This window comes from Onychomys torridus, chromosome 11 (assembly GCF_903995425.1).
Source record: "Onychomys torridus chromosome 11, mOncTor1.1, whole genome shotgun sequence".
In the NCBI taxonomy this organism is placed as follows: domain Eukaryota; kingdom Metazoa; phylum Chordata; class Mammalia; order Rodentia; family Cricetidae; genus Onychomys; species Onychomys torridus.
The window spans coordinates 13,936,041-13,950,815 of record NC_050453.1 but is presented as its reverse complement, the minus strand read 5'-3'; the positions used below and the strand labels follow the sequence as shown (position 1 = coordinate 13,950,815).

Below are 14,775 nucleotides of genomic sequence, written 5' to 3'. Positions count from 1 at the left end.
CCTCTGCGTCCTGCCTGGGCTTGAGGGAGCAAGCTCTCAGCTTTCTGTTCTGGCTGCCATGCCTGATACTTGTAGCCCTTGCTTCCCGGGTGTGATGGATTTTTTTTTTTTTTTTTTTAATCCCAAACTCCTCTGTAAATTGCCTTGGTCATGGTGTTTTATCTCAGCGATAGAAAAGCAGCTGAGACCCCCTGGGGTTCACAGACAGAATTTTGATGGTTTGTGAAGTTGAATGAGACATAAGGTCACTCTATCTCTTTTTGAGTAAGCTCTGCCAGGAATTTAGCATTTTCTTTATCTATGGATGAGTGTAATGACCAGGGCAGCAAAATTCTTCAACAACTGCATAAAAGGGGACAACAAAAACCAAACTTCTCTAAAAGTGTTCTAGGCTTTGGGGTCAAATGGTAATACTCCAGTCTCATTCACTTTGTCATGTCAAAAAGTAGGTTCTTTACTAAAGATGTTGCCAGTAAGCCATGTTTATGTTGTAAGCAGTCTGGCCTCTGTGAGCATTTTTTCCTGTTGCTTTTAGATAAGAAGTCCTGCTCTGGTGAGTGCCAGTACTCCAGTACCAAAAGCCAAGGACATGGTCAAGTCTTTCACAGCAGAAGCTTCCAACTTGACGCACAAAGTGAAAACCTACTCGAGCTACCAGGGATATTACGATGACTCCCAGTCCCACATGCATTCTCTCAACATGGAGGAGATGACCCAGATCGTGCTGTCGGAGATCTCCGACATTGAGTGTGACCTCATGTTGAGGAAATTGTTATGGGAGGCACAAGAAGAATGGGGGATACTTTTCTGGAAGTGGAGGGCCTGTACTCTCCAGAGTATCGATATGGAGTTAGTGAAGAGCAATGTGTCCAAGTGGCTGCATATAATCATTGTACTGGAAAAAGGTAATGTTTATGTCTCAAAGCTCCTACAAACCAAAGGCAAAACCATCAGCCTTTGGCCTTCTCTCAAGGGCTGACCATCGGACCCCTGCAGAGAAAGACAGTTAGAGGAATTTAGGTAGAAATTATTTGCTAAAGCAAGAAACAGTTTAAAGCCTTGGGTGGAGGGGATGGGGGATAACCACAAATAATTACAGTTTCTTTTCCTTTAAAGGTTGGTTTTGAGGGTAGAACTCCAGATATTTCAGAATCAGTTTTGACTCCCAGGGTTTGTGGGCTTGAGATGTGTTTATGCTAAGACCCTGCCTGCCGAATCTTTTCCCGAATTCTATATATGACACTTACAGTATCCTTTGGGCAGTGGAGAAAACACCTGAAGAAATTCTGTGATATTTGCCTGTGCTGATTGATCATCACTTTTGAGATGTTGCCTATGCAGACACACTGCACTCTGACAGCATTCTCTGTGTTTAACCTGGACAAGGTTGTCTTTGCCTTTTTTAAGTCTCCCTGGTCACTCAATACACCTCAAGCTAGGAACCCTTCTCTAGAAGGACCATCTAAATGCTTTAGTTTGCTTGTTAAATTCTACAACCTAGGGCTATAGCCCCCACAGTAGTATGTGTGCTTTGGAGGATGAGCCTTGTGTTCAATCCCTAGCAGCACAAAAGCAAAATATATCACGTAATAAATATCACTGTCACAGTTGGGAGTGTGTGAGACATGCCTACAATTCCAGCACTCAGGAGGCTAAGGCAGGGGGTCACAACTTCAAGACCAGCCTGAACTACATAAGATCCTGTTCCAGAAAAACACCATCTCAGCAAGCAAACAAACAAAAATCCACGTACGTGTGTGTGTGTGTGTGTGTGTGTGTGTATGACAATGTTTGGCAAAAAGACATTGCAAAGCACAGCCTCACAGCTTTAAAATGACTCAAGTGTGCATACGCTTAGCATTTTGTCATGTGTTTCAAACAATATAATAAGCAACAAGTAGACAACATATTGTTTTTCCTTTTTTCTTAAACACGTTTTATTTGTTAATTAAATTAAATACAATCCCATCATTTCCCCCTCTCATATCTTCCCTTTAATCCCTCTCAATTTTGTGGCCTCTTTTCCTATGGTTATTATTGTTGCATGTATAAATACAGCCTGCTGAGTCCATTTAGTGTTGCTTGTATACACATGATTTCAGGGCTGACCACTTGATATGATCTAACTAACTGGGGGCTCATCCCCAGGGAAGACTAGTTCTTTCTCTCTCAGAATTCCTGAAGTTGCCCATAGGTCTTTGTCTAGAAGGAAGGCCCTCTTCCATGTTAACATGTCTGATATATATATAATATGTATATATATGTATATATATATATTCATATCTTATCTGTTAAGGAAGACTGGGAAGATTTGTGCCAGGTGCCATTCAAGAATCAAATTTCCCAAGACAACTTGGGTCTGTTAGGTTTGGGATTCAGTCATTTATCCTGATAATTATTTTCCTATATTTTAATCCTTAGTCAATGGTATGGATGTTTTGCATCAGTAAAGCTTCATTGTTCTATAATAAAGATTAACAAATGATAAAATATCATTATATTGATTAGGAAATTTTAAAGAAAAATTCTCATTTTCTCAGTTTGGTTGAAAAGATACGAACATATTACCCATCTACCAATTCGCTGGTATTCACAGGCTTACCTAAAAATGACATGGTAACACACCTCAAGCAGTCAGTGTTGGACTTCAAGCAAGAGCTTCCGATCCTGACAGCCTTGGGAAACCCTTGTCTCAAGCCACGGCACTGGGAGGCTCTACGGGAGAACACAGGGAAATCTCTGGATCCAAACATCTCAGTAGAGAAACTTTTAGCTCTGAAGGTAAGTAAAAATAGTTGACAAGAACACATTGGATCATTAGAGGTGAGCTTTAATTATAGTCAAGGAAAACAGGGAGGTAGGCGGCATGTCTGGGACAGCAGAAAGTTGGTGACAGGATGCGCCATTTAGTTGGGGGGTGCTTATTTTATACATAGTAAAAATATATTAAGAACATATTAGAATAGCCTTGCCAATAATGATATTTTGTTTTAAAAGTCAAATTAACAACAATTTGATTTCCCACAAAGCTTTGTTATGTATGGCAGTGAACAAGGCTTAGTTTGTGGAGAGCCTGTCTGGCATTCAGGAACCCTGGGTTCAACTCCTAGGACTGCATATGATGCATGCCTGTGATCTCAGCACTCAGGAAGTAGAGGCAGAATGATTAGAAGCTTGAGGTCATTCTTAAATATATATTATATTTGAGGTCAGCCTGATCTATATGAAATCCTTTCTCAAAAAATAAGAAAGAAAATTAAAAAGCTATAGTATATAAAATTTTTAGTTTTTATAGTTTAAAAGGTTCCTATTTTCTTGACTAGCTTGTAAGAGCCTCCATTTATGTTTAATTTTTGATAATAATATAATCAAAGCCAGCACATTATGCCTATAATTCTGTTGTAAGGAGGAACATGGAAGTACTTTGAAAGAATTTAGAAGATAGAGGTTTTTGTTTTTGTTTTTGTTTTAAGAATCTTAATTACTTTAAAATTAGACTATTTGAAGTCTCTAGACCTAATCCCAGCCTCCCTCCTGAACTCCAGATGCATATGGTCATCTTCCTGATGGTGTTTCCATTCATGTGCCTCAGCTACATTCAAAAACTTAACCTGCCTTTTATTTTCCACCTCTAAACTTCTCTCCCTCTGCCCTCCCTCAGTTCAGTTATTGGCAGCTTTGTTCTTCCAACTCCTTGCGTGAAATAACATTTGCATCCCCCCCCAAATACCTGTTCCACACCCCATTAAACCTCCCATCATTCCCTGTCTTATGACCAGAGCCTCCTAACTGAACTGTGTACCACAAGGCTTCAGCAAGGCAAGGGTCAGTGACAACAGCTGAGCTCATTCATACCAGCATGCTGAAAACCTAGGACACTTCAAGTATTTTAATTGAGGTATCTTGAATCATTGGAACTACTCCTGCACAGGTCAAATTAAGAGTGAGAATTTGGCAAACTAAGAGTTTGAATAAAAGAGAATAAAAGTCAGAATGAACAGGCATTACAGGGTGGCAGCTGGTGGCCTGCATGAAACAATGTCCTATGATGCCCCAATGTAAAACCTCTGAGCCATCCTTGACTTTGTGATATGATAGGTAGTTAAAAAAGAATGGCTGGTACAGATTTTTAGAGGGTCCAAATTCATATACATGAACAGAAGTGAGTAAGGTTTGCAGATGATGTAGTGGACCGTGGCCCCGGCCAGAGAATCCCATGTCTCTTTAATGGCAGAGCTAGTGAGGAGGCAATCAATCCTGTGGTAAACCCCAGTGAACTCCTGAGAGGTTCTAGTAAGAGAGGAGTGGTCAGCCTGTATAAGTTTTACCAAAACCTACCTTTCTTGGGCTTGACCCAGAGATGAGAGTCATGGTGAGCGATTTTGTGGGATGTCTTAACCCTGTCAATGCATCCATCTGTTTATACAGTGATTTATAATGTTATGCAGTTGTATGGCAACTGTTCTAAGAAGTCCGGGCTCTTGGGAGCCTACCATGTGAAAAGCATGGCATAAGGTAAGTTAGAAGAGAACAAGAAACTGTCCATTCATGGTTGACCCTTTGCACTTAAGAGTATGCTCTAAGGTAGCAGGACATAATTCATTAAAAGCAGTAACATCCTTCTAAAACTGTACCAGTATCGCAGCATTTGAACACCCACCTCTTTGCCTACTAAGATTAAGATTTGATCATAAAGACTTAACAGCACTAGATTCACATGGCTCAGGCTTCACCTTTACATATTGTCTGTGTCTGAGTTTTATTTTTAACTATCTCAAAGTATGATAGGCAGAAAAGTTTTTCTTTAGCGTAAAACTTTTAGGACTTTTTAATATTTGTTAGCTGAATAATAGATGGTAAAAAAGCAAACCTGTTTCACAGGGTTGTTGGTTAAGTCCATAAATCCTAGCCCTCTGTGTCCTCTGTGGCAACCCATAACAGACCGTGAAAGTTCATCATTTCCTGGTTCCCAGTACCCACTGTGCTACATTAGCAAACAAAGAGGTCAAGCCTCATTCGTTAGCCCTGCGGAGATTATGTATAGGAGCAATGGTAGATTCAGTTTTCTCGTGAGGGATAAAAACAGTAATCCCAGGTAGTTCATTCCAAAGGCAGACATTGAGAAGTTCTCTGAGTCTCTAGTATCGTGAGTGAATGTAAAGTTTTTCTCCCAGGATCTTATGGGAACTTGCAGTCGGTGCACATGGGAGAAGGCTCGTATGTCTTACTAATGTATAAAAAACAACAACAACAACAATAACAACAAAAAACACCCTTAGTCTCTGGTAAATCTAGCAAAGAAAAAGAAGCTACAGAAACCTGAGTTCATCGGTTGCTTTCTCTTGTTGTAGAAAGGAAAAACTTGTTGCAAAGTAGCAATGACATAGGCATCAGTGTGGAGGGAATAGTCCACACATACATGAGGTACACGCAAACTCCCTGCGCTGCCTGAGATGAAGTGCAGAGACGTTCTGGTCGATAGTGAAGCATACAAAGTGGCTAGAGGGACCCCACAGAGCTGTCATGACAGGGACCCTGGAGTCTCCAGTGGCAGCGTTCACCTCCCCAGTTTCAGGTCTTCAGTTCTGGGCCCCTTTCAAGAAATGGCTTTTAAGCATCCATTTTAGATACTTTGGGGATTACTTGCTCCTCTGGATATTAAATTATTTCTTCGTTTCAGATGTTTCCATATGAAAATAAAATAAATGAGATATCGATTTCAGCAACTAATGAAGCTGCTCTTGAGAAAATGATGTTCAAGATCATCGAGCTCTGGAACAATTCCCCCTTGCACCTGGTTCCCCATCACACAGAGATCTACACCATCTTAATTGTGTCATCCATTGACGACGTGATCGCTCAGCTGGAGGACTCCCAGGCCATCATTGCAACCATGAAAGGATCTTCCTATCTGAGGCCAATTAAGGTAAATGCTGTGGCGAAGGTTTGGGAAGGTTTGCATTTTCTTCAGTCTACCAGGTTAACTTTGCTTTCTGCAAACTCCTATTTGATTTCAATTATGACTTTTTCATATGTTTATATAGAAGATGAAATATTGAATGATGTGAACACTAAGAATAATTTTATAGAAACACTCATTAATTATTTGTGAGGAAATATCAAAGTTTAATTTTGATGGGCAAGATAAATTTAGATTTTATATATATACATATATGTATGTGTATATATATATATATATATATATACACAAAATATGACTTTTACCAGTTTCTTGTAACTTATAACTGGTAGCCTTGCATCTAATAACTTATCTAAAATTAATTTTAAAGCTATAAGAGACTTAATCAGGTGTGCACTCTTCAATAACAAAATTAATAGAATTGGTCTATGTATTGTACCTCTGTACAAAAAGATTGGAGAGTCACAGAGATTTGAGCAAGTGGAATTCACAGTTGTAAATATGAAAACATTTAAGGAAATGTGTTGTTTAGGTAGGCCTTAGATAGAAAATAGTGTGTTACAAGAAGAGAATAAATGAAATGGATTATATTGTCAAAAAACCACGTAGTAAAATAAAAATTATGATTAAGAGAAAAGTAACAAAAAACCAAGGTTCATTAAAAATGAGATGCAAGAAATATAATTTTAAAATTTTAACTTTAGAAATGAGCAGCAAGAACAGAATTATATATCTGACCTGGTTGTAATTGGATAAAACCTTGGGAAAATGCATGGTGTACAAATGCCTTTATTAAAATAAAGATTAGTTAAGAAGTTGTAATCTGAGCATATTTGAAAAGCCAAAAGAACTCACACATGCAGGAAGACTACTTCTTAGTAAGATCAATTCAAAGGACTTGATTTACCATCCTGCCCAAAAAAACTAAAACCAAACCAGAAAAAATACACACACACACACACACACACACAGAGAGAGAGAGAGAGAGAGAGAGAGAGAGAGAGAGAGAGAGAGAGAGAGAGAGAGAGAGATCAGTGATAAAAAACCATAGAGGGTGCAGGCTCCCTTCTTGTGTACTCAAACTGACCTAGCAACAGCACCGGAAATAGTCTCAGTGGGCCAGGCAGCCACCTGAGAGGGTCAGAGGGAACCAGTTGGTACATTTGCAGCTGGATACAAGGAGACCATTGTGTTAGGTCCCAAAGAAACCCAGCACAGACACTAACTGAGGTGCACATTAGCATTTCAAAGCAGATGCTGGCCACCAGGCTCGCTTGACACCCCAAGTACCTGCTACAGAGTCCTGGCTCCTCTCAGTACTTCTCACCCCTACCCTACCCTGAACCTCTCCTGCCCATAGGTTTCCCTTTCTTTCCTCCAGCTTCTCTTTCCTGTATAACTCAGCCTTTCAGCCCTGCGCTCTCTGGTTCTCTCTTCAGGTCCTGCTGGCTTCCTGGTCCTCTCTCTCTTGATTCTCTTCCCGGCCTCATTTCCATGCAGATTGTGGTAATGATTTCACAGTGAGAAGAATATGCCGAATCTGTGACCTTTAAACATGTGCCAGTTACAGGGCACGATAGTACAATGCCTTTAAGGGGAGGCAATTGGATCTCTGCAAGTTCAAAGCCAGCCTGATCTACAAACCTTGTTCCCGGCCACCCAGAACTACACAGTAAGACCCAGAGCTACACAATAAGACCCTGTCTTAAAAAAAATCAATAAATAAATCAATCAGAGACATTATATTATATTTTATCAATTGCGCCTTAATACAATGTGGTGGGTGTTGTGTTCCCTGAAATATTGTGTGTTCCCTGACATAAACATATCTGAGGTCAGAGAACAGACAGCCACTAGAACAAAGCCAAAAATGGTGGCTAGAAAATAGGAAGAGTAAGCCCTAACAGAAGTTGGGCGGTGGTGGTACACACCTTTAATCCCAGCACTTGGGAGGCAGAGCCAGGTGGATCTCTGAGTTCAAGGCCACTTTAGAAACAGCTAAGCACGGTGATCCACGCCTTTAATCCCAGAAACCCAACCTTTAATCCCAAGGAGTGGGGGCAGAAAGAGAAAAGTATATAAGGCGTGAGGACCAGGAATTAAAGAAGAAAAAGCATGTAGTTAAGCATTTGGTTGATTAAGCGTTCAGGCTTTGGAGCAACACAGTTCAGCTGAGATTCATGTGGAGGAGGACTCAGAAGCTTCCAGCCTGAGGAAACAAGATCACCTGAGGAACTAGCAAGGTGAGATAGCTGTGGCTTGTTCTGTGTCTCTGATCTTCCAGCATTCACTCCAATAACTGGCCTCAGGTTTTATTTCATTAACAAGTACCTTTTAAGATTCCTACTACAATACAATATAGAAGCAAATACAGAATAATATAGAATGCTGGTAAATTCCAAAAGACAAATAAGTATACATGAGTTAAAAGTGAGTCTTTGTGAGGGATCAGTGAAATGATCTCTTGTTTCTAAGGAAGCAATTTATTTGTTATCAATTGACTTTTAACCAGCTTCTCACTACTTTTTTAAATGTAATAGTCAGTTAAAAAGATCTTCACAATGGAATTTTCCAAATAAAGAAAACCACTAGGTAGGATGGGGACATACACCTTTAATCCCAGCTTCAGACCTCTGTGAGCTGGAGGCAGCATGATCTACTCAGAGAATTTCAGCCAGAGCTTCATAATGAGAATCTCTCTCTCTCTCTCTCTCTCTCTCTCTCTCTCTCTCTCTCTCTCTCTCTCTCTCTCTCTCTCACACACACACACACACACACACACACACACACACACACACACACACTGTTAACTGCTGACATAAAACCCCTATAGATGTCATTGCGAGCTTTTTGACAAGGCCACAGGGCAATGACTAGAAGAGCTATATGTGTGTAAAGTCTGAAAGACATCATGTGCATATAGATACGAGCACAGAAAGATTAAAGGAGGGACCGGAATAGAGTGTGCACCAAAAACCTGGCTAACCATTCTGTGACACGAAGTGTCGCGTGTCTCATTCACATTAATTTTATAGTCTGTGCATGTTACATGAGTTAATTTTATGTATGTGTGCAAGTTTTAAAAAGATTTGTTTCTCATGTAACATATGAGAAAATTAGATGAGCGGGATGTCTGAAAATTGAAACTGACTAGAACCAGATTTATCTTCATTTATGGCAAAGCTCTTCCTCAGTAGTTTTGTTATGTCAATGGCTACTGGTGCCTCGCTTCGGCTTCTAGTATATGACTTAGTAATTTCATGTCTTTAGGTTGTTATTTGAGGATATTTTCCCCTCTTTTGCAGGATCTTGTGAATGAATGGCATCAAAAATTAAGCCTCTTCTCCTATACCATTGAGGAATGGATGAGATGTCAAAGAGATTGGCTTTATCTTGAACCAATCTTTAATTCTTTAGAAATACAAAAGTAAGAAATAAAAATATATCATGTACAGGTTAAAAAAATGCATAGGGAGATTTAACTTAATCTTCCAGAAATGATCTCTTCAAGGAGTGAACATCACCTGTGTTTGAATGTGAAATGCCCCCTGTAGGTCATATGTTTGAATAACTGATCTCAAGTTATTTATGGTTTGTGGGAAGATTAAGGGACCTTTAGGAGATATGGAGCCTTGCAGGAGGAAATGGGTAGTTGATTGTGAGCCTTGGGGTTTCATAGCCGGTGGCACCTCCTGTTTGTTCTCTACTTCCTGACTCTGGATACCATGTGAGCAGCTGGCTTCCTGCTCCAGCTACCATGCCTTCCATCTTGGTTGAACACGGACAGACAGACAGATACACACACATACACACAGAAACACACGCACAGACACACACACAGACACACAGACACAGACACACAGACACAGACACACACACAGACACATAGTAGAGACATACACACAAACACACACACATACAAACACACACAGACATACACATAGACACAGACACACACACACATACAGATACACATACAGACATTCACAGAGACACACGTAGACACAGACAGACAGACAGACAGACAGACAGACACACACACACACACACACACACACACGAACTGTAGGTCAAAATAAACCTTCCTCTCCTAATTGCTTCTAGCCCTGCCCCCCACACTTTGTCAGAGCAACAGGAAAAGTGACTAGAGCATCATGGACACACAGGAAGGAATCTGTCAGATCATTATTATTTTCTCATTCATAGACTAGTACAAGGACCATCTTACTTTTGAAAACTTAATTCCCTTAGTTGCTAATATGAATCTATAAAAAACTGAGATGCCTCAGAGCATTACAATCCTTGAGCCATATTATGTGTTTCTTTAGTTCTGGAAGAATGGTGTGGTTCTGATGTGAATAAGAAATATGCTCTTTAGTGGCATTCATACATAAATGAGAATTTCTCTCTTTGCACCGGATAAAATAGAGGGACTTGGCATTTGATAAGCATTCTGTTTTCCCTCTTCATCCACAGTACTCAATTAATTGACTTTTCACTTCTTAAAGTGCTTAATTTTAAGAGCTCTCACCTGGAGACAAAGGAGTTATCCAGGCAGAATTTAAAGGACTGATAGTGAGTCCCAGAAGTCATTCTGAAATGAGTAGGGAGTGTGGCTTACATAGATGGAAAACCTGTTAGAGTTGTAGAAGACCATGACCATCAGGTTGATTACTCTGAACTTTATTTTAGGAACAGAGCTGAACCACTAGTAGTTACAGATGAGAACTGTTTAAACAGAAGTATTGCTTTACAGGGAACAGTATTTCTGTTACACATATTTAGTTCTTGACGCATGGATGCTTGGTACTCTTCTGTTAAATCGCATTTATGCTGAGCCCACACACATAAGGAGTGTGCCTTTACCACAACCTTGACCTTTAAATTTCAGACTTTAAAACTTCTTCATACTAAAGATGTTTCTTATTAATAAAGAGACTAGACAGTTGTCCTTTTACAAACTTTTAAAGTAGGGAAGGGGCCTTTCTTTAAGAGAGGCTGGGGTGTCTTTACAATACACCTAAAGCAATAATGAACCTGTAACTAATGAAGGGTACCCGTGGTACAGAACCAGAGAGTCACCAAGAGAATTCCAGGCAGAGATCTGTGAGAGTCAAGGGTGTTGTGAGGGCAGCATTAGAGCCACCCGAAGAGATGGGACAGGGACGGTGCTTAGCGGGACATGGGTGCGGGGACTCAAGTGTCTTCCGTGATAGTATTTTTGCAGTTACAGAAACAAAATTTAACAACACCACCCACAACAGGAGTAGGAAGATGGAGGAAGGCTCCTGGGAGGTTAACATAAACTGCTTGGAAGTATGTGGGTATCAAAATCTAAGCTCTCTGCCTGGGAGAGAAAAATCCCAAGTTAGACAGTGGTGACAGATGTTTCCAAACTGCGCCTGTCTACAAAGATCTCCAACCCAAATATCAGTGGGCCAAAAGGAAGAAATCCCTGAGGAGTGCCACGAACCCCTGGAGCTTGAAAGTTGGTTATATGGGGTCATCTGGAAAGAGCCAGGGAGCGCTATAGGAAACCCCAGAAGGGAAAAGCCCAGAGGTGTATTCCACAGACATCTGCTATTCCAGAAGGCAGTCAAGAGGCAGAGGAGGCACATTCCAGGACAGCCAAGGATACACAGAGAAACCCTGTCTCAAAAAAAAAAAAAAAATGGGGGGGGGATCAAAGGTGACAGCAGCTGAGTGGACGGGGAGACGTTACCCCTGACTTCACCTCCACCTCAATCTCCAAGCCTTGGGGAACTTGAACCAGGTTGGGGATACTGTGGAAGGGATATCTAGGTGAGCAGAGAGAGTAAAAGACCATATGACTCTTAAAATATTCCCACACCAACTCCAACAACAGCAGAACCAGACTCAATTATCAGTTGATTGAGACACGTACAGGTTTTGATTCTTTTAGCCAAGGGGTGAAATAATGATAATGTTCCGTGAAGGATAACTTCTGTAAGGAAGTTATTCTCTTACCATCTAAGATTGAATGAGCATCTACAGAATGGGGATTTTACTATATACCGTGGGGATAAAGAATCCTGCTCCCAGGCTGAATGCCCCCTCTGCCTTCACCTCAGAGTTGTATCCCTCTAGAACCCAGATCCTAAGGCTGCTACACGGTTTTCCCAGGATCCCATTCAGCTCCTTATGTGGATCAGCTTTCAGATGCGATGGAATACCTAATTAGCTGATGTGTGGGGAAGAACGGTTTCATTAAGTTGGAAGGTTTCAACTCATGTTGACATGTGACAGAGGAGCACACCACAGCGAGTGGCAGGGGCCTTTTCCCTCGGTGCTGAGGCTGGGGACAGAGGAGTGTGGGAGGAAGAAGGGGCTGGAGTTTCAGCATCTCTTCCAGGTCCCACCTCAGTGACCTGGGTTCATCCTAGTAAGGCCCTTCTCAGCGCTCTATTGCTTCCCACGGTGGCGGTCAAGATCATGACTGTAGCACCCCAAAGACACAAACAGCTTTCATTTATCTTATATAGAATTTCTGTATCTATTTTCTGCTACACATTAAGTAAAATCTTAATAAATGATAATTGTATGTTTAATCCTGTTTTTCTTAGAATACATACTGCTTATGCAAAATAGATACAACGGCTAACCAAGTAAAGAAAAGCACATCAAAATTGTCTTATAAACTCAACAATATCATAGATTTTAATTACAGCACTTTCAAAGTTATTTACATTGGTAAATTTTATTTTTAAAGGCAGCTGTCAGCCGAAACAAAACTTTTCTCCCAGGTGCTTGCCATGTGGAGAGAAATAATGTCAAGAGTACAGAACAAACTAAACGCTTTGCAGATAACTATCTCTACAGGAGTCCTCGACATCCTGAAACTTTGCAATGAGCATCTAGAAAACATAAAGAAAAGTCTGGAGGTAAACTATGGCATCCAGAGTGCAGCGGTACTGTGATGCACGCCCATGCAGAACCGGCCACAGGGCGGACGTCTTTCTGTGTCCCTGCCAGCAGCTTTTCTAATTCCCACTGCCAGTTTTGGTTTAATGAAAGTGCTATCAAAAGAAAACAAAATGGGTGGGCTAACCAAATGACCCTCGAGCAAAGGACCAGTTTTACCCATGCCCACACTCCCTTGAAGTTGAGAATAGCAGTAGCCCTCCCCACAAGCTTTGTGCTGAACTAGACGGCACATCTGAAGCACCAGAGCTGGCACACGGAGAGCACTGACTACTTAATGAAGGCTAATAACTTCATCAGTCCTCCCTTTATTGAGCTGGTAAGTGCAGCAGAAGCTGGGGCAGAATGTCTTGACATTTGTGAGCTGGCCAACAAAGTAACAGGAAATCACAAGATAGAGCAGGGAGCTGGGGAAGTTCCCTTGGAAGCACTCTACCCATGCTGAAGAGCCCATGCTCAACTGTAAACACTTAAGTGGACATCTTCTACTGTGGGGACAATCCCTTGTCCATCGTTTGGCTTCTCCTGGTTTCCATTACTCATACTCAGCTGTGATTAGAAAATATTAAATAGGAAATCCTAGAACTGATTGACTCTAATTATGAACTGGTCTATGTAGTGATGAAATCTCACTCCATCCTGTTCAGAGCATGAATCATCTCTTTGTCCAGTGGGCCCACCTTGTACATACACCCTGCATACTAAACAACTCATTGCCCCCTCTCTTATTAAATCAACCACCACAGTTTCATAGTGCTGTCTCCCAGAAATATGAAATGCTCATAGCTCCCTAAGATCCCAGGCTTCCAGAAGGGTGGCTTCTACAGATAAGAGTGGCTTCTGTATTTGGGTCTTGGTAGAGAATTGTGGTCCCAGCTAAAGGGCAAGTGGTTATGTATCAAACAGCCCAGAAGCATCAGGAATAAAGAGGAGTGAGAAGCTGATATTAAAGAGATGTCAATATTAAGAGAGGCATTGGGGGAGGGGCACAAAGGGAAATATAAGGTTGCTAAGGGATGGAACAGAAGTCAAAACAGGGCTTTGGAAATGCCCTATAACATAAAGACTGACATGCTCCCAGAAGATTTGGATGGGGCCAGATGACAGCATGGGAGGAGACTGAGAAATAAGCAGAAAAACTTAAGTTAGTAAACTATCTTTTCAAGAACTCTGAGAAGGTGGGTAGATGGGCGGCAGCAGGGAGATAGCAAAGGCTGAAGAGGATGCCTCATGTTTTTGTAATGAGAGAAACTTCATTGAGGCCTTCTATGAGGGAGAGAGACTGAAGACATGGGGGAGGGAGGGAGTGTGCCATCTTAGGCTAGCCTAAGATGATGCCTATGTCCTTCCCTGTAGCAAAAGAGAAGCCCGGAAAGATGAGTTGTAGAACGGGATGAGAAATGTAGGGAACTGGGTGTTAGAATCTGAGATCGTTTGTAGAATGATGTGTTCTCTGTGGGGGTGACTTCTCATGCAGGGAGCAAACAGGGCAGAAAGCTGGCGATACCTGTGCTCAGCCACATGGTGGTGGTGGTATTGGCGACAGGACAGAGCTCCGTCCTGGTTGTTCCCTTGTTGTTAGCTTGCTTCTGTTTTCATCTCCCTTTATTTTGATTTTGTGTTACTGAGAAGTAGTCCAGCTTTCACGGAGCAAGGGTTATCATTTTGGCTGGAACTAGTGTGCATACTGCACCTTGAATACTATAGGTCGGGTGAGGGTGTAATCCCTGGGATGGTTGGACACATGTTCTCAGCTGCATTTCTTTTGGCTTTGGACAGGATTACCTTGAAATTAAAAGAATGGCTTTCCCAAGATTTTACTTTCTCAGCAACACTGAACTTATTGAGATTCTAGCTGACAGCAGGAATCCTGATTCTGTGCAGGTAACAGCATTGTCTTCTCACAGTATCAT

At 41.3% G+C, this 14,775-nt stretch overlaps 1 protein-coding gene across 1 annotated transcript in view; it reads left to right on the top strand.

Annotated features, from left to right (window-relative positions):
• Dnah14 (dynein axonemal heavy chain 14) overlaps window positions 1–14,775 on the top strand; it is a 211,173-nt gene that overhangs the window by 46,346 nt on the left and 150,052 nt on the right. The window contains 6 exon segments of the mRNA XM_036202583.1: window positions 536–905; window positions 2,597–2,781; window positions 5,681–5,926; window positions 9,226–9,347; window positions 12,651–12,822; window positions 14,642–14,746. Of these exon segments, the coding sequence (XP_036058476.1) occupies window positions 536–905; window positions 2,597–2,781; window positions 5,681–5,926; window positions 9,226–9,347; window positions 12,651–12,822; window positions 14,642–14,746 (1,200 nt within the window).